This window comes from Etheostoma cragini, chromosome 8 (assembly GCF_013103735.1).
Source record: "Etheostoma cragini isolate CJK2018 chromosome 8, CSU_Ecrag_1.0, whole genome shotgun sequence".
In the NCBI taxonomy this organism is placed as follows: Eukaryota; Metazoa; Chordata; class Actinopteri; order Perciformes; family Percidae; genus Etheostoma; species Etheostoma cragini.
The window spans coordinates 10838774-10859677 of NC_048414.1; the positions used below are offsets into that span (position 1 = coordinate 10838774).

The following is a 20904-nucleotide window of genomic DNA, read 5'->3' on the forward strand; positions in this document are numbered from 1 at the left end:
GAGCTTTTGTTTCCTGAGAAAGCACAGGTCGGGCATCCGCCTAGATTGCTTAAAAAAAATCAAGACAAATGCCAGCATGAAAACAGGCTGAATCCTTTCCTGGGTAACGACTGCTGAGTCATCGCTGTTAAAACAGCCAAAAGAAGCAAAGAAGCTCTGAGAGAGGGAAGCCAGCTAAGCAATAAATATGCTGAATGAAGTGAAGTTATCACAGGTAATCAATTGTACGTTTTCTTCCACGTCTCATTGCTATTAATCACTAACAGTCTCACCCCTGGGGAATTAGAAAAGACTTCTATGGTAAATTAACAAATCAAATGAAAAAGCCGAATCGATTACAGATGCCAATAAACAAAGTTTAGGCTTTAGCATTCCCGCAGAGCAACAACTTTTTTTAAAATCTTAATATCAAAATACAGCTGGCTAACCAGTAAAACCCTTACACTGATTTCTAAGTGCAAACAGCTACCATCTCTCCACATCTTACACCAAGGTACAACCTAGCAGAGGGGACTCGGAGCAGATCTTTGCCAGAGAAATGGGCCACGGATACTAAGCAAATAGAGATAGATGGGTCTCCATGTGCAGAGCAGCAGACAAGCTGTCCCTGATAAATGGGTTTTCACCAGGACACTTGATCTCTCTCGCTCTCAGCCTAAAAAGCAATCTCACACTTTGCATGTCTGTGAATATTAACAAACCCTTGAAAACCCTGCACTCAAATGTCATCTATTGTGTTGCACATGGTGCCAGGCAAGAGAGCCAATTTGATGAAGAGGACTGTTCCTCTGTGTGTTTGAAATAGAATCGGGGGGGGGAATCGTGCTCTCTTTTCAGACATCCATCTAGACAGAATAGTATGTATATAGTATGAATGTGTCTCCAAAACCCCATGAAATATTGCTGTTGCCAAGCTTCAAACTAGACCCTGGTAAGGTTGGTTAGTGCTATATTGTACAGTCCAGAAGGATTCCATTCCATTCCATATTAATTCATTTTAGTGACAAGAGAACTTTATTTCATTCGGTATGTCTGAGCATTGTTAAGTAATGTAATCGCTCCAGGCTGGCCTGGGCTCACTTAAGCTTATCTAATATCCAACATTTTACTCAACACTGTATTAGCTTTCAAGGGTGGCTGTCACCAAACAACGTGGCACAGGGTTAATCCCACACTGCTGTCCAACATGGACAGAAATGACTTTCATCAAATGGAGCCATTTCCATAGGATCACAAGCTGGCAGCTTTGTGAATGAAAGTGTGGAGGAGGGTCATCCTCCTTCCAGCCCTCTCTTTATCTCCTCCACCTCACCTCTTCTCAAAGCGGCAGGTTGACCCATAGGAACCGTCTGTCATTGCTGCGGTGCCACACTATCAAAAGCACATGCTGCTGCTGCTATGGGCAGCAGGCTGATCTGGGGATGATAATTTAGGACACGTGCAGACTGTGGCCAGGCAGGGAGATGCTCTCCAGTAGCCTGAGCTCCTCCCAGTCTGCAGGTCATGATGGCAGGTCAGAATGAAGGTGGATACAAAATCTGAACATACTACCTTGCTGCTGCACATTTGTTTAGATTCGTAAAATGTACAGTGTACATAGAAAGAAAAATAATCTGAGAATGCTGTGATCTATGAAATATTCTGAAATGACTGTAAAAGGAAGGTATTTAAATTTGGACATAAGTAAAGAACCAAAATATTTTGAAAGTCAGATTGTTTATGATTTGCACACACACAAACAGCAGTCACTTATGACACACGTCGATTAGGTCTATCATATTGGTGACAGTTGAATCAAAATATCAAAACATGACAAAGCATTCAGCCCATAAAAAAATGTTAATTCCAAAAATATTGTCCACTATTTAAAAGCCAGACACTTTTAAACACTACAAATGAGACAATTATTAACTGAAAAAAGGTGGATGGGAAATGACACCACCCTCATCTTGGACTTTTCAGCAAGTTCTGGGGAGGATGATACTGCCAAAATCTATTAATATTTCTATCCAGCTCACCGCTGCACAGAATCTGGAAGGACTGCGTGTGCCCCTTGTAGTAAGCAAGAACATCCACCTCCTACACGATCGCCCACGTCTCCTGATAAAGAGCCACAAGGAGCTGCAATGCAAGACTAAATGCACATCTCTGTTGTGTAGACTTTTGCTCTGCTTCTTTTTTTTTTTTTACAACCATATGTAACAAAACAAAACCAAGGCTTCACCCTCAAAAATTTAGTAATGATCCCTTTCTTTTTACTTCTCTGACCGTTGGTGTAAAGCTGTTCCTTTGACCTTCGCTTTTCCTTTCACCGTGCCCAGATCCAAACCCAAGCACTAAGATCAATAAACTTTACAAACTGAAAAGCACTCCTGTTTATGACCAAATTGAAATCATGAGGAACCTGCTTATATATCTTCTGGATGGGGTCACGTCCACAAAATGACAACTCAATAGAAAAACATCTCAGTAATGTAAGTCATAGTAGCTTGAGAAAACAAACTGTCCTGCTTATCACCAAAATTCAAGCAAAAAGCCACTGTAGCACAGGGGGTTTACATTATTGTACACAATCATTTACAAAGTGCTAAAATTAGACTACAGTATGCAGATGTGTCTCAGTGACTACACAATCCAATAAACCAGAGAATTTTTTTTACCAGAGTCGACAGAACTAAGTAAATCAATCAGTTCGTTGCTTAGCCATTGATAGTCTTTGATAGTCTTTATTCATTTGAAATCATTTAAAATCTTGCAGCACACACCACATCCAGCCTTTGTGTCATTTCTGTGATGTTACACACATGAGTCACAAAGGCAGCCGGAACCTGTGGCAACAAGCTGGCTCGGTCGCTTTTTTCAAGAGCGCTTCCAAAAGACATATGTGTGTATGAAACTATGATGAAAGGTCTTGGAATGTCTTGGAATGCCTGTGACCTGAAAATCAGGAATTTCAATCTAAAAAGCTCATTGGACATACTGTAGCACTCGCATGGGTGTCAGACTGCACACTGTTTTCACTCACCCGCTGAATACTTTCCAGCTTCCTGGACTCTGAGGAGGGTGTTTTTTTTTAAATACTTTTGGGCATTTTATGTTGCCATGCGCTCTACCAGGTGAGCTACCCAGGCGCCCAAGAGGGCATTTCTCTGATTGGAATGAGTGCCGTCTTACTTTTCATGATGATAAATATTCACATTGTTGACTTGATAGATCCCTCAGACACATGTCTTGAGACTGCATGATTTTCTACTGCACAATGCCAAATCCCAGAGGACCAAGTTATCACATGGTACCACATGAGAGTGCCCACTGTGATGATAATTTTGCTGGGCTGCCAGATCCTGCCCTCTGCTGTGGCATTGCTGTGTGTGTGTGTTTTCTGCCTCTTTTGTGAGCAAGACAGAGTGAGAAAGCTAAGAGGTACGAGAAGAGAGTGTGTGTTTGGGAAAGGACCCATCTGTCCCTGCACTCCGTCCCACAGAGCCATCAGGCCGGACCGGGCCAGACCAGGCGAAGTCCAGCCGGACATGGTCAGCTGACACACCAGGGCTTGGATGGCAAAATGCCGGATTCTCCAATTAAGCTTATGCTTTTTGTCAACTTTCTGGGTATGGATTCCAGAATCACAGCATGCCAAAGGGTTGTGAGTCATGCTTCATGAGTGGAGAGCTGTGGACACTTGCTACAGGGGTGCTTTAGCAGGGGCGTGTCCTGTCCTGAGAGTACTGAGCCTAACGCATGGCAATATGGGGATAAGAAAACAACGCAAACCCTGGACAAACAGGCCTCTTGGATAGAAACAGCCCTGCCACAGGGCTTTGACATTTCAGGAAAGCCATGGTGCTAACAACACTCTTTGTTTTCTGAAATCAACATTATGAACAGAAGCCTGTCTGGTAGCGAGAAATTGCTGTGTCATTGAGCTTAAATGAACACATCAGTGGAGACATTGTCCTTTTAACATGGTGACACTAATACATTCATTGCCAAATATCCTCGACGCCTGGACTCTAATATAAAATGAGGGGTGATTCAAAACGCCAGGTGTAATTACTATGTGCAATAATGAGCAATGGAGAGAGTGACGGCAGAGCTTTTTTGTCTGCCAGGGCAGATTATAGATTGTATTAATTGCGATTCTGCCTTAATTATGGATGTAGCACTTTTTCTCCAACAGAGACAGAGACAGAGTCTCTGACATCATATTTCTAGTCTCTTCTTAACTGTGATGACAAACATCAGGAACATCAACCAATGTGTAATTACAATTTGGGCCTTTTAATATATAAATTAATTATAGAAAGATATCATCGATAATCATAATACTCATTTTTGATATGCTTTAAATGATGAAAGTGTTCAGCTTTATGAGCTTCACATTCCTTAGATACAGAGTCTCTTTTTCTAAGCAAAAGTTGCTGTTTCAGGCCAGACAAACCACTCACGACTTCTTACTAATATCATAATCATCTCTGAAGATTGTTGACTGTGGTCAAACTATAAAGCAACAACAGAAAATGAAGGGAAGTGTTGGAGTGGGTTTGTGGGACGTACCCCTCTCTGATGTCCTCTTCGTCCGGGTTTGAGATGAGCTGGGATCCAGCGAGGGATATGTCCAGGGCGGCCAAAGGCAAGTCTCTGTAGGCGAAGCTGACCAGCTGGACAGGGGCTACGCACTGGTTGTCCTCCTCCACCTGCTGGGAGATAACCTCTAGCTCTGAGGCTCCGACCTTGGGAGGAGCACTGTGTTACACACACAAACACAGACACAGACACACACACACACACACACACACACACACACACACACACACACAGCAGCATTAGAGTCAGAGGATGGATGTGTGTCACCCATTGGTGGTTTGGCATGTTTTACCTCATTACACTGTAATGTTGTCACCCTGTGCAGTGCAAGGTTGTATGGAAGTGTGCTGTTTATTTGAATTAGTCAACGAATGCATCTACTTGGGAAATGCTCCAGGTAGCAGAGTGTTATAGTGGGACTATGCTTAATTGTGATGAATGAAAACAAAAATTGTGTAACTTTTCTTGTTTGCAGTGTTTTCTGGCACACTCAACAATGACACATTTACCTGGCAAGTGATGACAAGTTGATCTACATTTCTGATTAGTAGAGTCTCAAACCACAGTAAATATGGTAGTTTGCACACCACACATACGGAAATACCAACAGCTTCTTGACTAAAAAGATTATAGATATCAGCTTGAACAACCCATCCCATGTACTTTACACTCTTACAGGCTACTTGCCAAAGCATTCATTGAGGTTTAGCATGAATTCCCGGGCAACCACTGGTTTCCAGTCATCACTATAGACTAAAATTTGCTTAAAATAAGTGATCTATTACATACAGCGAACAATTTTGCCTAGATGATAGCAGTTACCATTTTGAAAACTCTCCCTGCTGGTGCACTCAAGGATGCTCCAACACCTGTTATTTCAGAATTTAAGTAATGAAACTAATGAAAACCAATGGCTTCTTGAAATCAACATAAAAACCTGTGGTATACTGTGTTGGAGGCTAGGGTTAGCATGGGTGAAAACATCGAAAACTAGCAGTATCATCCTATAACAAATCAATATCTTTCAAAGGGGATACCTGACATTGGAGGGCAAAAAAAGCTTGTTTCAGCTTTGTTTTTTACACTTTGATTCACCCACCTATTTCTCTGTGAGGTTAGCTATATTTGGCCAAACCAGACAAAGTGTCATTTTATTTGCCATGAGGTCCTGAAACTTGAACGTGTAGGGAGGGCTGTGATCCTTTGAGCTCAGCCAATAGCGCACAAGGAGAAGTCACCCTGGAAGAGAAGTCTCACATGGCTTGGCAGCCGTCCCAGTGTAGCCATTGTGGAGACATCAATAACTCCAGTGCTTAACAGTGGAGGAAGGCATTGATTACAAGACAGAGAGAACAAAGGCCATTGGCTTGGTGAATTCTACAACCTCTGTGCTGGAGGTGAAACTAAGTGGAAGGATGACAGTTAGTAGATGATCACTGTGCAGACCACCTTGCTGTTAAATTTAAATGTATGTCTGCCTGAAAAGGAAAATAGGTCTTTCTTTTCCTGACTTGCTTCTTGATTAAAAGCTGGTTAATGGACTCCCTTGAAAGGACGTTTTGTTATTCTCACAGAAAACCAAGAATCCTCTGAACTATGTTATCTCGACGTGGCACAATGGGGCACACAACTTCCTATTTAGTGTCCTCACTACATAAAGTGCCTTGCCCTTCCCCTTCCTTTAAACAACTGATCCTTTGGTCATTCATGTCCTGCTAGATGTGTTGTTTAGCTCGATGGTCAAACACCTGTATGTTAAGATGCTCGCCACAAAACACAACTGCGCATCCTAGTATTATCTGTGGACTTGGCACCTCTGACCAACCGCAACAAGGACGCTAATCAGTCATGACAGACACAACACTATTTACTGCATCAAAATCACATTTCCCAGACAATCCCAGCGTAGGCCAGGAGCCATTATGTGCGGGCCCAGTGGAGTGGCTGGTTGCCATCCTGCAACAACAGCAACAACAACGATCAAACTGAGTATTACATGGCTATTTTATCAAGGTGGTAAGGGGTGTCTGTCACATAATATCTTAAGTCACCTATTCTAAAAAAAACACACTCTTTTCCTGTCACTTTGGTAGATCTTAAAGTGCTGCGTCAGCATGAACTAGTGGTTTGCAGAGGGCATCAGTATCATTGTCATTCTGAGTGGTCACTGCCACGGTATTTCTGGCCAACTGCCTACAACCCAGCCGTTCTGTCTCACCCAATAAGTTTGCACACGGACACTTGGCTACTCTTCGGTGCATAGCAATACGCTGCCCTGATATCATCAGGAAAGCGGAACCAATGTGCCAAATCACTTAAATGGGCATCGTCCAGATTTCCCAGCAGAAGCAGTCCTGACACAAGCTTCTGACACAATGGTACATTTGTGAGATCCGATTTTTTAGGCAATGTCTGGGGAAATTACAGTAGTTCACAATACCACTGCATCAATAAGGAGTGAATGTGTTTTGTTGGTCTTTGGAGTCTTCTTTTTAACTGTTAATAGAGAAAATGCTTCAGCTGTTGTTTTATGTCCATTTCACTTCAATTAACAGGAAGAAAAGGTGAAGCCTGAAACATTCAGATGTACTTTGCACACATCAGTATAAAAGTTACCAACAATAACTATGTTGGATTTGGACACACAGTAACACTTGTCTGTGTAAGGCTGTCATTATTCTAAGAAGAACACCTTTACTTACCCCACAAGGAGAAGTTCACAGTTTTCACTCTGTTAGTACAGTAACACATTAAACCCAAGAGCACCTTCACCAAGAGGTGAACTGGCATCCCTCCAGCTACCAGTCCACACTCAGAACTGCGGCCCGTATGGGGACTTGACCCAGAGACCCTTCATTTCCTAACCCAACTCCCAATGGACTGAGATACTGCCACCCCATATATATTTCCCAATGGCAAAAAACCCTGTGAACAATGTTTTATTCCAGTTCTCAATCCTTTCCTTCTTCCTGACCCTGTCTTTGGCAACCAAGTTCCCAGTCCATGCTATCCCACTTAAAAATTAAATCTTTAAAACGGATCACAAATACATAATTTCCTTCAAAAGTAAAAGGCAAGGTCATTTCCTAAAACAGCTGGGCTGTGTTGTTTTTAGCAAAGGTTAATCAAACATGAGTCATAATGCAGTTGTGTTATCAACTGAGGATTAGTCTGGATAAACGACAGTTTATTTCCAATAATCGTCAGAACATCCGCCATGTGTGTTTCCGTTTTCTGACTCAGTTTTATTCAGGAAACAATAACAAACTTCAGGCTAGCTAGCTACACGCTGACAATTGACAGTTTTGAAGAAAATTTGAATTGTGCAAAAAGCAGGCCTGCTTGGTTCCTTTGGGAAATGATCGCAATGAATAACAAAGAATACGTTTACGCCATTTACCAATACTACTATTACTTCCTTTTTAGGACTGATTTGCAAGACTGTGCTATGGACAAAATACTTGCAATACAATACACTGGTAAAAGCAAAACAAAATGTAACCGTGTATCTAGCTAATTTATTTAGCTTGCGTTACTGTATTGTGTGAACGGTGAACTTAATTTAAGTGCTGTTTTCTTTTGAAGGTGCAAATGTTCCACCAAAACAAGTTTCTTACCAAGACCACTTTGCAGAGCCCCCATCTCTGTGACCTGAGTTTAGTGCCGCCTTAGTTTGTGTAGAGGAGCCAGACCTTGTCTAGCTATGTGAGACTACATGAGGGTTGATACACATTTGATGAGCTAGTGAGTATTTACTGCTAGACTCAAAATAAACAATGTTTCTGCATATTTTTTGTTAAATACAGTGCTTTTAAAGCTGTGTAATGTTCTCTTTGCACTCTTTTTTGAAGGTAAACTGACTTAAACAGAAAGATGTTAAATGGTTTTGTGTGAAATGTGTTAGACAAATCACTTGGAATTTGTTGTATTTAAAGATCTAATCATTTCCCCGTTCCAGCTCCCACTGTTTCTACGGCAGAGATGCCACAGGGTTACAGAGAAAGAGAGAGGGAGAGAGTGTGCGCACGGGCGAGAAAAGGGGGATTTACAGCAACATCAAGTCAAGATAGCATGGGTGAAAATAACTCCAAAGACCTAACTCTGCATGGGAGTTTCCCATCTGTCACTTCACAGAATCGCTGGCATTCTGCAGCATTAAATCATGCCTTGTACTACTAACCAGTCAACACATTATCCATTATATCTGGTTACAGATGTTTTGGACTACCATTCTCCTTCAAATTAATTCAACCATCAACTGCACTAATCTGCTGGTCTGAGGCCGGGACTGAGATCTCTCTGCTGGTTTAAAGCAGCATCCTGTGCCTTTAACCAGAAGATGCAGCTGACTGAACAGATTTTGCATTTACCCTTCACTCCACTCTACTCCACTCCACCTCCTTCCACTCCACTCTATTTCCCCTGCTTCCTCTTTTCTCTTCTCTTAGCCCCAACTCTGAGTGTAATCAGAATGCAGGGGCTGTCTGGAGGACCGCACACAGAGTAATTATTAATAAGAGAAGATGACAAGTGAACATCCCTCCGGAATGCTAAAGATGCCAGCGGAGAATGGATATGGTTGGTTGCTCTCTCATCTGAGATGAGGCCAGGCTCCGCTTTCCCGCTGATATCTGTTCAAAGTCATTCACAGGAGGGGTATGACAATATGCAGGTCCCATTCCGCTAATCATATCCTACCACGCTAAGATGCCCTTTGCATAAGACTTCGTGTTCATAAATAGAGATTTAAGATTTCACACTCTCTCAGACATGGTTTCAAACAAGGCACTGGCGGGTGTTATACTTACTGTGGGTTGCTCATGTTGAGGTCTTGTTGCTGCAAATGAACCTGAGTGTGAAATGTGATTTCACCACTGCAAAGAGCTGGCTTCTACCACACCTATAGAAAATATAAAATAATAGTGTAATTACTACAGAAATTGGAACTCATGAAGCAAATCATGGGCAAACTCCATCTGTTGAGGAAGATAATGAGATCTTTGTGAGCTTTTTTGCCAATATTGCTGTTTCCAAGGTAAAAAATGAACACGTTAATAATGAAATATCTCTATACTGTTGAGTAGTATAAGACAAATGCATGCAAAACTATCAATGAAGTAATGAGTGCATGTGCTTTTCCTGAAGGCTCCCTGTCCTAACTTCAGCTTTAGCTGTGTTCTTTTCAACTATTTTCCTGGGGAGCACTAAACTGTAATGAATTTGAAATCTCCTACAACATACACTCGGCTCTGTGAATCAGGGGCTGAGGAACATCACACCTCTTGCATAGCAAGTGCAGCAGGATGCTAGCTCTTTGTGCCATGGGATAGAGAGCCATTGATGACGAAGTCCGTTCAGTGAAAGCCCACTCCAGCTGACATGACATGAGCAGACAGGAAAGTCACAAACACACAACCAATGCTTTAACATGAAACGCCCATTATGACCAAAAAAAGCCAAGTTCCCAGTGTTGCAAAGTAAAAGTAACACCGAAATCAGCTCTCAGCAAGAGATGAAGTACAACTGTGATGATCATATATTAGCATTGCTGTTCACACCTTTGTTTTTAGACAATATTTTTGTGATTCGGGGCAGTGTGTGTGACACACCGAGGCACAGCAAAAAAAAAAACTTCAGACATGGAGAGGTGAGGAGTCAGCATTAACAGCCGCAGCAGACCACAGCAGAGTAATGTTGTGAAGCACAGCAGATTAAATGCTACTCAGGATAAATCAGCCCAGGTCATTCAAGAGCTGAAAGTAACACCGTTTTACTGTAGCTTCCCAAAATATCTTGGCCTTTAGCAATAATGATGAAAAAAAATGTATATGTCTATCAGATGAGCAGAAAACCACACAACCAAACAATTAGCAATGTGCTTCACTCTCCGTGAGGAATCCCTGTAGATGAAACTAGACAGGCAAGTAAGATCAAGGATAGTTTCTGGATTTATTAACTGCAAAGGAAAGTTTCTGCACTTGAGTAAATCACAATATAAGAGCTATTGAATGTCACAATCAGCATCTTGAGTTGCCGCTTATTACTATAAGTAGGCAACAGTCTACAGTGAGTGCTCCATCAGCAGAGGTGGCTGTCCACAAAGGCTACTTTCTACTATTTCATTCCAAGAAACAATCCCTTTGGGCCATCTCTAACCAGGCTTTCTACATTTCCCCTAATCAAGATGCATTCGCAATAATTTCCCACCAAATCGTAGCTACATAACAGTTACGGAGCTAGTAACATTTCCCGCTGTACTTGGAGGCCACACAACAGTCTTGTTCAAACCAACACGAATGCATCAACTACTCGGCGCGTTTATATCGACACGGACTCCAAAAGACACACTAACCTCTTATGTTTTCTACATTGTGTGAAATGTGGTCGTGACTCCTTTGCCCTCGCAGTGTTGCTGGTAGTCTAATGTCTCCCTTCTCGGCGATTATGATGATGATGATAAGTGTGAGGGAAGCTCGGATCTTGCTGTATGTAGGTTGCGATGCCCCTTAAATTTACGTTGACCAAGCACCCGTATCGCGCCTCAGAAGACAGCGCCCGACGAAAACACCTACTCCGGTCTGAAAGCAGCATCCTTCAGCGAACACGACCAGGGCTGTCATTGAATCAGGAAGATAACGAAACCTCGGAGGGAGGCATAATGTGCTCGCAGGGCTTCCCCCACAATCACACCAGGGACTCCATGTGCCCGGTAATAATAAGAAGAATGGGTTCCCGACAGGGAGCTGTCCAGGTGCTAAATACAGGATTCCAGCGGCTACAGATGTTTGACGAGCAGCGCCGTCAACGCAGAGGAAACCGGACTAGATGTCCACACAAACAGTAAAATCAAATAAACCACATATGTGGTCTATAGTCCAATTAAACCATGAAAACCACGTCCTGCAGACGTCCCTGTTTCAATGCCCCTCTCGAAGCGTCGACGTAGAAAAACACTCGCTTCACTTCACCTCTTGAGCTTCAGAGTTCCTCGCGATAACAACCCACCCGCAGGAAGAAAAGAAATCACTAATAACACTCACAGTGACCTCAAGGGTTTTTTGTGCTGTGTAAATGATGATTAAGTCTGCTGTATTCAAATACATTTACCAAGGTTTGAATTGTATCCTAAAAATGTAGCACATTAATTAGGCCCCGGTAACAAAGGGCAGGTGGAAAAAAATAGCAACATAATCTGTGTTATCATTAGTATAAAATTAAATACGCCACCATTTTCTAATAAAGAAAAATTTTTAAAAGGGATTCTAATATGTAACTCGTGTGCTTTATGGATCATTTAACCTACAAGGCTGAAGCTTTTGGGTTGCCAGGATACAAAAAATCCATGTGACTTGTGTCTGTCCTTTCTTTTTTGGTAACAATGCTGTTAGAACAGTCAGAAAATCTGTCTATAATAAATCCTCATGAGGTTTTCTCCTACTCAAGTTTGCAGATATATGTGTTAAAGCTTTAGTGAGTAACTTTTTCATACTGATGAACGTCCGTTACATTCAAGCCATTGCCAAATAAGTTGCTACAAAGCTAATTAAGACTATCAGCTCCACACAACTCTCTCTGTATTTCTCAGTATGGCAATGTTTAGAAGTTTGTGTCATCCGGTGACTTTCCCTCTTCTCAGAGTCCATTGTGTTTTTGTTTTTGTTTTTTTATTTATTTCTGCACATTTTCGGAATTCATTTTTGACTGGGCAGCTGAAGACATGAAAGGGGAGAGAGGGTGGTGGGAATGACGAGCAAGTCGGAGTCAAACCCTGTCCCGCTGCTTCGAGGAGTAAACCTCCACAGGTGCCTGCTCTACCAACTGAGCTATCCAGGCGCCCTCCAGCAAGTTCTTTTGGTCCTCCTTGGCTACTAGCAACTGCGTGAAGGAGGGGTGAGGACGGTCACGTAAGGCTTGTAACATGTGGACGCTCTGACAGTTTAATTGTCATTACTTGTAAATCCTCATGGGGCGGCAGAAACTATGCACCGTACCTTTAACATGTGTTTGAGAAAGGTCTTGTACAATAATATGTAAAAGCTTTTAAACCTGGCAAGCCATAAGTTATTCTTATTGAGTGCCTATAACTGATATATGGAACCCTAATAGAAAGCAGACACCGTTTCCACATTTAAGAGTAGGCTTGAGACTTTTGTCTTTGATAAAGCTAATAGTAAGGGTTGCCTCAGGAGAGTCCTGAACCATCCCTTAGTTACGCTGCTATAGGCCTAGACTGCTGGGGGACTTCCCATGATGCACTGATCACCTCTCTCTTCCTCCTTCTCTCCATCTGTGTGCATTGTCATTCCATTAATGCATGTTACTAACTCAACTTCTTCCCTTTGTGGTTGGAGTCACCTGCTGCCTCCATGTTCCTGCTCGACACCCTCTGCTACAATTCTCCATGTCTCTGTCTGTCTGTCTGTCTGTGTCTCTCTCTCTCTCTTTCTCTCACCCCCAACCGGTCGAGGCAGATGACCGCCCACCCTGAGCCATGGTTCTGCTCGAGGTTTCTGCGTCTTGAAAGGAAGTTTTTCCTTGGCTCTGTGGCCTAGTGCTTGCCCTTGGTGGGAATTTTTCGGTTTCTGTAAATAACATCACAGAGTACGGTCTAGACCATCTCTTTTCTGAAAAGCAAATGAGAAAACTCTTGTTGTGATTTTGCGCTATGTAAATAAAATGGAATTCAACATTAGCAAAAAGTTTCACTATTTATGTAGTCATTAGTTACAAAAGAAACCTTATAAGAAGTGCCCAATTAGATCCAACTTGTTAGCCAAATAGAACAATTTTGCTCTCATCAGTCCACAGAATGTTGCGCCATTTCTCCTTTGGCCAGTCAATGTGTCCTTTGGCAAATTTCAACCTATTTAGTACATGTCTTTTTTCAGCAATGGGCCTTTGCGGGGGCTTCTATCTGATAGCTTTGCTTCAAACAGCCTTCTTCTGATTGTAACAGTACCCACAGGTAACTTTAAGTCTTCTTTGATTTTCCTGGAGCTGATCATTGGTTGAGCTTTTGCCATTTCGGCTATTCTTCAATCCATTCGAATGGTAGTTCCGTTTTTTTTTACCGTTTTTTTCCAACACCATTCAGGATTTGGATGCCATCACAAGGCATTTGAAATCATTTTGGCTGTGCATCCTATAATTTTCTGCACTTCTTTATGTTTTCCCCTCTCCAATCAACTTTTTAATCAAAGTCCGCTGTTCCTCAAAGCAATGTCTGGAACGACCCATTTTGATGAGTATTTCAGTGTGAAATGCACTATAACCAGCACACCCAACATTTTCTTCCTTCCTTCCTTAAATGTGGGCCATAATTGACACCTCTTTCTTCACAGAATCAGTTACCTCACTAATTGAACACAGCAATGCTATTTTTTTGTAACACGCCCCTTTCCAAATAAAGATTCAATTACACAGAATGAGCGGCATGCATGTCATGACTGTTGGGTCTTTTGATTTTCTATGACTCTACAACACTTACTAGTACATTATTTGCCATGTAGAAATATGACTTCTACCAGAAAATATGATTTATAAGGTTATGGATGTTGGACACAACTGTAGGTAAATCATGTGAATACTTCAAGAACCACTGAAATGCAGTGAACAATTAAAAGTGATCAGTTGATGAGTCAACTAACGGTTCTGAGGATTCAACAGTAATTATGACTGAAGGAAGTAGTGCGATGTGTTCTTAGACTTCAAAATGTTCCCACGATTCCATTCATGCTTCTTTGCATACCAATCATTACATTGTTTCTTACCAAACCCAGACATGCTGAGCTCATGCACAACAGGTGGTTGCTTCACTGCCCTTATCCTCTGCCTGATCTCATGATGCAACTCCAAGAACAAAAACAAAAGGTAATGTTCTTACTCTATCTCAGTCTTAACCTGATAGTCTCACACAGATGTCAACATTGTCAAAATACTTACTCTTGTAAGACTTTTTAGACCTTTTACAGCTCTGTATGTATTTCTCACATGCCATTAAATTACACAATTTATGACACCCTAACAAATTACCTACAATCAGTAGGAAGTAGCCTGATATTTAGCTTGCCATTTACAATGTGGACAAACTGCAATCACAACATTCTTTCATGACAAAGGATGAACACACCCACATAACAGCGTCTTCAGAGATCCAACAAAAAGGAGTCTGGAGCTATTGTGAAGCGTCACTATCCATCTGAAGAACCTGCACTAACTAGTAAAAGCTGGGAGTTTTCACAAGCTGGTAAGGATGGCTTTTTTAATTCATTTCATTCAGGGTGTTTGTCTCAAAGCACTATATCAGTTCATGACACCTTTCAAATAAAAAGATAAAAAAACTGTTTATATATGCAGCTATGTTTCCACTTTTGGTATTTGGAAATTCTGGTTATGTCACACTTTCCTTAGTGCTGAGATGACTTCCTTTTCAGAGACAAAAATGTTTCTTTTGTTCTCAGGAAACAGCGAGACTAGCTGAAATGATGGCAGGTAAACAAATTGCTTTAAAAAGTGACTATTCAGCCCTTTTACAGCCAAATCTTTCCTGAAATGTTATCATGTCTGTGTAGATCATGGAAACCTTTGCAATGGGCAAGAAGCCACGTACTGCATGAATGGAGGGACATGCTATAAAATACCTTCCATGAACACACTCTCCTGTGTGTAAGTTGAATGAAAAAAATAGAAGAATAAGTCTATAGGAACCTTTAACTTTTATGTTGGAATATCTGTTGATATGAAATCATGATAGTAGTCTTGAAAAATGTCCCCTGTGCTAACATTTGTGTGTGTTGCATCTTAAATCAGGTGCAATGAAAATTACAAAGGCAGCCGATGTGAGCATTTCCAACTCTTCAGCAGTTCCACCAATGGAGAGGAAGCAGGGTTAATTGCAGCCGTGATCATTTTTGCACTCCTCATCTTAGTGGTGCTGGCAGTTATTATCTACTACATACACAAGTAAGTGCCTTATGGATTTGGGATTATCAAGCATTCTCAAGGCATTTAAAAATAGCATTGGGATGTGGTTGTATGTGTGTTATACAGTCTTGTTATTTTTGTACTTTGATTAGAATGTATTATTTCAAAGCTAACCATTACTTGTGTCCACGCACAGGATGCTGAAAAAAAAGCAACAGAGCAAACAGAACAATCCGCAACAGTATTGAAGAGTGAAACCCAGAGTATGAGTTTGTGATGCACATTTATTTTTCTTTCGGCTGTGTGTTGAGTGGGATGACAAACTCATTAATAATAATTCTCAGAGATAAGTGTCACTTGGCTTATTGGACTGTTTCGGGTATGACTATGAAAGACCAATAGAGAGGATGAAAACTTAGAGTAATCTTAAACTGATTATCATCATCATCTCATGAGATTTGGAGTCCATGCTGTTTGCTACAGAAAGGTGTAATTACAACACACGCACCATTTACCAACACTGCTATGAAGTAGGTACTGGTGTTACTCGTGTTAAATCACATTTCAATTGATGTGCTTTGCCTGAAATGTATTTACAATGCATAGTTGGACTATGTGAAAAAGTTTTGTGAAATATTCTAAATATTGCTCTTGAAATATGGAATTATGAACTAACCCCTTGTATCAATCAATGTGTTCAATAGGATATTAGTAAATATGTTGTTATTGTGTAAATATATGATCCTTACCGAATGCTTTGACTTTGTGATTTCTGGTGTGACAATGCACATTTTATTGAGGATCCTGAAGTACAAGTCATCTCCATCCTCTAACCCCAACCATCAGCAGTCCAATCCTCACCTCAACCTATTGCCTTCTTAACCTAATCCTAAATTTAATCTTAACCCTAAACCATAATTGCCCCTTGAAGCAGCCAGGACTGGTCAGGATGACCTCACTTTTAAAAAATGTCTTCCCTCTGCAGTTTTAAAACTAAAATTGGCTCTCACAAAGCTAGACATGCAGAACCCCCCCCCCCCCCCCCCCCCCCCCCCACACACACACACACACACAAACACATAGCAAACGTAGCAACACACTGTGTGTAGGAGTCTGTATACTTTATCCCAAGCCATTCATCAGTCTCCTTACATCTAAAAACAGGGGCACCATAGATCCAAGGAGCTGTATAATAAAAATGGTGGAATCAAATGTGGTTCAATTCAGCAAGGTTAGGAGAGAATTAAAACTTGTTGGTATACATTGCCAATAGTTTATACGTCTTTCCATTTTGATGGACAGTCGAACAGTTGCTAACAACCAACTGTGGAAGAAAAAACTAAATGTGGACTGCTGACAGCTTCGTTATTCTCTCAAATTATTATCACCATCAGTGAACTAGCTCATCCAGGCATTACAATCTAGAATTCTTCTTGTTTTGTTAAATTCACAGACAAAGTCAGGATTGTACTTGTGGCTTATGTCAATTTTAACACTTGAAATTCCAGATCAGCAGTGGGTACTCTGTGAGATCCTACTCTATTGATTAAGTATAGTTTTTCCCATTACAGCGTACGTGTCATGTCATGTTGCTATGAGGAAATATCTGCTCAGGGTGGGCCCTGAAGTGACTTTTGAGGTGTTCCATGTTGCTTAAAATAGCAACAACCTATTTCCATTGTGTATTAAATTTCTTTTCTCTTTCTCTCTCTCTCCAATACACAATTACATATATTAAAATGTTCTTGTGTTAGCTTTGCTAAGGAGACACAGAACCCTCTGTATTGAGGCAATAAACACAGGTCAGGGCCTTCTGATCGTTAGAAATGTAGTAAATTGCTTCCACCTAGTGGCTTTCCTGCCAAGTGTTTTAACGGAAAGTAAGTAGACTTACTTTGCTACTTTGCTACTTTAAATACATGTTAAGAATTTATTTCATTTCCTAAAACGTCCTATGGACTTATGTAATAGTGTTATCAAAATTTCATACAAGGTTTTTCTGAAATACTTCATGGTAAAATATAAAAACTCACGCCTTTCTGTAAACAACTTACTCTTAGAGCGTTCTGGCTTTTTCAAACACATGTGCAATTTTCAGTGCTGTGCTGTTGAGTCCCACAGACTGCATGTTAGTAAGGATGGTGACCACCACCCCCTGTGGGAGGTGGGGGGTCTGTCCTTGGCACTCATCTATCTCCACACTGGGTAACACCAGGAGGACACTGCTAGCTCCCACAGCGCCTCCTGTGTGTGACACGTAGTGTCTGCGCTTCCTGCACTGTCCATATTTCTGTAGTTTCTCCACTACAAGCCAGCCTTGGGCATACAGTCCATCCTTATCCCAGCTGGCCTCTGTCCTGTCAACTGGTGCCCACAGATCAATGACAGTTTGGGGTTTGAGAAAGCCAGGGAGCAAGTCCTTGGTGTCCTTAAGGTGGGCCACCTGGTAGCTGTAGAGGAGAGTGTTACCAAACAGCAGCAGGTCACCCACAGTGGAAAGGAAGCCGCCTCCTGCCCACTTGTAGGAGTTGTCTACATATGGGCAGTTCACAACATGTCCTCTCTTGTTGAGATGATAAAATCTGTGGAGGAGCATCAATGATTGATATGGACTCACTATTGGATTTATTTATTTTTATCATATTGTGCACTTAAAAAATCAAAACAACTTCATGTCATTATAGATTACCTGGAGCGGTGGTAAATAATAGGGTCATTCTCATCAGGCACAGTATTTACCATTCCCAGTTCATGGAACATGTTCATCATGACATCCAGGAAGCAGTGTCCAGCAGCTCGCTCCACAGCAGCACTAAGCAGGGTATAGGCGTGGCTGGAGTACAGAAAAGTGGTACCTGCACACGTGTGTAAAAAAAGAAAAAGAAAAAAACTTCAAAAACCTTACTCATGAAGACATTAACATTGTATCATATTGGAATGGTTTAGCAAGCAGATATGTGCTTTACCAGGTTTGAAAATGAGTGGGTCATCCTTGAAAAGGTCCAAGGCCTGAGTGACGTTTTCAAAGTTGTCCTTCAAGTAGTATTCCTCGTGCTCAAACTCTTTTTTCTTCTGAGCTCGAGTGGCTTCTTTGCCCTTGGTGTTCTGTTCTGTTGTGGGTTTATCTTTGTTTTCGAATGAGCTCTTTGTATCATTTTTCTTTTCTGACTTTATAAGACGTTTAGATTTCTCCTTGTCCTCCCTCACTTTCTTTGCATCCTTCTCATAATGCCGTATACCACTCAGGTGGGACAGAAGCATACGAGGAGTTATTGTGACCTGAAATAATTGATGTACATGTGAGCCGAACAGCATGATAACACAAAAACTCTGATGTTTTGTTTAAGTAACTTACATTCTGTCCATTAAATTGCTTCTGGGGAAATTCTGGGACATATTTCTGGACAGGGACATCAAGTTCTAGTTTCCCTTCCTCACACAGTCGTGCAGCAGCTGCAGATGTGAGGGGCTTGCTGATGCTGGCAATTCGCATCACTGTTTCTGGGCTGCATGGCACACGATTCTCCAAATCAGCATAACCGATCCCTGAATCACATAAAGAATTTATATGCACCATATAACAATGTCAGTGTGTTTTTTTAGAGGAATAGGTTTAATATTCTAAAATTCATTGAAAGTTATATATAATACTGGCTTAATTCACTGGCATAAAAAAGACTGAAGTTGACAACTGGAAGTGAACCATACAGTTAGCATTCTACCTGCACAGGAGTTATTTTGCTAGCCAAAATGATAAATATAAACTAACTCCTCACATTATACAGGTAAAAGGATTAAATGATCAAAAAGAGAAAGTGTCAGGTGACTTGGTAATGCAAATATGTTGTGCCCCAATTGTAGCCGACCATTGTTGGCTTACATTTCACAAAGGCAAATCTGAAATGTGTTTGCTTTGATTGGAAATTGTACAACATATTTTAAAACAAGGACCAGCATCTGATACAAAATCATGCTTGGCAAACATAGGTATTGTATTTTTTTTTTTTGTTATGCTACATGTAGCAATTTTAAAGTGGACTTTGCGGGCACCAACCTTCACTCCAGACTTGAGCACCATCCACAGAGACCCCAACCACCAGTCCCGGAGCCCCAACCTCAGCCTGAGGGACATTAGACAGACACAAACACTGAACTGATACAGGTGCCACTGATATTATCCAGGAATATAAAGATATTAAATGTAGTCAAACAAAGACCAAGCGGTTCATAGCCTACCTCTATGCTTACCTGTATCCGCTTCACAAGGTCCCTGCTAACCGTTATGGCATCGCTGTATCGACCAGCCGGCTGTCCTTTTTTTATTTTATCGTCACAGGAACTGTTGGCTGTGTCCGCGCGGTATTTTATAGCGACAGCTATTGCAACCCCCACACCAACCCCACATAGCCAAATCCTGGACTTTGACCTGTATTTAAAAAACACTGTGTTGGACCCTCCAACGTGTCGCCTTTGCTTTTGAATAAAAACACTCAGTCCATCTGACTGCGGCGGCTTGACTCGCGCTCCTGCTCGCGGTGTCAACAAAGGAAGCCCACGCGCTGTTAGTAAGGCACATTTGGCACAAAAACGATTAGGCCAAATCAATCGTGACATCGTTAGTTATGCTGCTTCTCTTGCGATAAATGTCCCTTGTCACTTTAACAACAACTTGCTTCCTGTTTGCATTGTCGAGCCAGACCGAATGAATCAAATCACGAGTCACACAAAATAGAGCGAGGGAGCATCATTTATCCCAGAGCCATGGAGCCATCCCAGCCCCAAAGAAGTGCGTTCAGCTCATCCTTCCAGCTAAGGTCTTCACAGAGCCGGTTCTCCCTTTGGTTTCCCTAGGCGACATTGAGTTTTATTTTGCTTGTCATTCTAATTCTATTATTAATGGGAAGTAGTAGACCTAAGGGCGACATTGCGCCCCCAACACATTGGACGCCCCAGGCAATCGCCTAGGTCGCCTATATCAATCACCAATCCTGGTTCTGCCAGTGCCCACTGGCACAAAAAGGATTTACACCACAGGACACCGTTGTAAAAGTGACAAAACTCACGCCAGGACACAAAGGCTTTGGGCATGCGCACTGTTTTTTTCTGCTATGAGCAAGTTTTGCTTTAACGGCAGTCAACCCATGGCCTCTCTCTGAGGCCTTGATCGCTTTTCCTTACTTTAGGCCTAGGCCGACTACAATAGTATTTTTTAGTTTTGAACTCCATTACAGAAAACATGGTGCGTTATATAATATGCAAAATACATAAAGTAATTGTGGTGATTGTGTCCCTCTGGATTGGAACACCCTCCCTGCAGATATTGCAATCCATCCCTCAAACTCCACCTGCTCACCACAGCTTACAACCTCCCTTAGCTCTGTTAACCCACTCATT

At 41.6% G+C, this 20904-nt stretch overlaps 2 protein-coding genes and 1 long non-coding RNA gene across 4 annotated transcripts in view; 1 reads left to right on the plus strand and 2 right to left on the minus strand.

The window, feature by feature from the left end:
* The window catches only part of tmem266 (transmembrane protein 266), a 24430-nt gene extending 12841 nt beyond the window's left edge, over positions 1–11589 (minus strand). Inside the window, exons 1-3 of the mRNA XM_034879288.1 lie at positions 10940–11589; positions 9396–9487; positions 4558–4746 (exon numbers count right to left, since the gene is read on the minus strand). Of these exons, the coding sequence (XP_034735179.1) occupies positions 4558–4746; positions 9396–9409 (203 nt within the window). The 5' untranslated portion in view covers positions 9410–9487; positions 10940–11589. The remainder of the gene's footprint in view (positions 1–4557; positions 4747–9395; positions 9488–10939) is intronic.
* Positions 11590–14750: 3161 nt separating this feature from the next.
* Positions 14751–15730, plus strand: LOC117949323. The gene is made up of 3 exons (XR_004657673.1): positions 14751–14833; positions 15397–15549; positions 15707–15730. It is a non-coding gene; the product is annotated as an uncharacterized LOC117949323 (long non-coding RNA).
* A 1687-nt stretch (positions 15731–17417) lies between these two features.
* lactb (lactamase, beta) lies at positions 17418–20324 on the minus strand. 2 transcript variants are annotated; one of them, XM_034879467.1, is made up of 6 exons: positions 19747–20324; positions 19565–19631; positions 18866–19056; positions 18477–18789; positions 18200–18365; positions 17418–18092 (listed from the first exon to the last, which is right to left on the minus strand). In XM_034879467.1, exons 1-6 carry the CDS (start codon positions 20122–20124, stop codon positions 17567–17569), a joined length of 1641 nt encoding a protein of 546 aa, XP_034735358.1. In that variant the 5' UTR covers positions 20125–20324; the 3' UTR covers positions 17418–17566. The 2 variants fall into 2 exon arrangements, with proteins under 2 accessions (XP_034735358.1, XP_034735359.1); XM_034879468.1 differs by having other exon boundaries at positions 19759–20322.
* Positions 20325–20904: the final 580 nt, after the last annotated feature.

Bases quoted from the DNA above. Each gene is read 5' to 3' on its own strand.
- lactb (XM_034879467.1), bottom strand. From the start codon at position 20,124: ATGTCACGATTGATTTGGCCTAATCGTTTTTGTGCCAAATGTGCCTTA. The intron at 19,632-19,746 runs GTAGGCTATGAA...AATGTCCCTCAG, and splicing joins GGATACAGGTAAGCATAGAG to GCTGAGGTTGGGGCTCCGGG. The intron at 18,366-18,476 runs GTAAAGCACATA...ACACGTGTGCAG, and splicing joins CCCACTCATTTTCAAACCTG to GTACCACTTTTCTGTACTCC.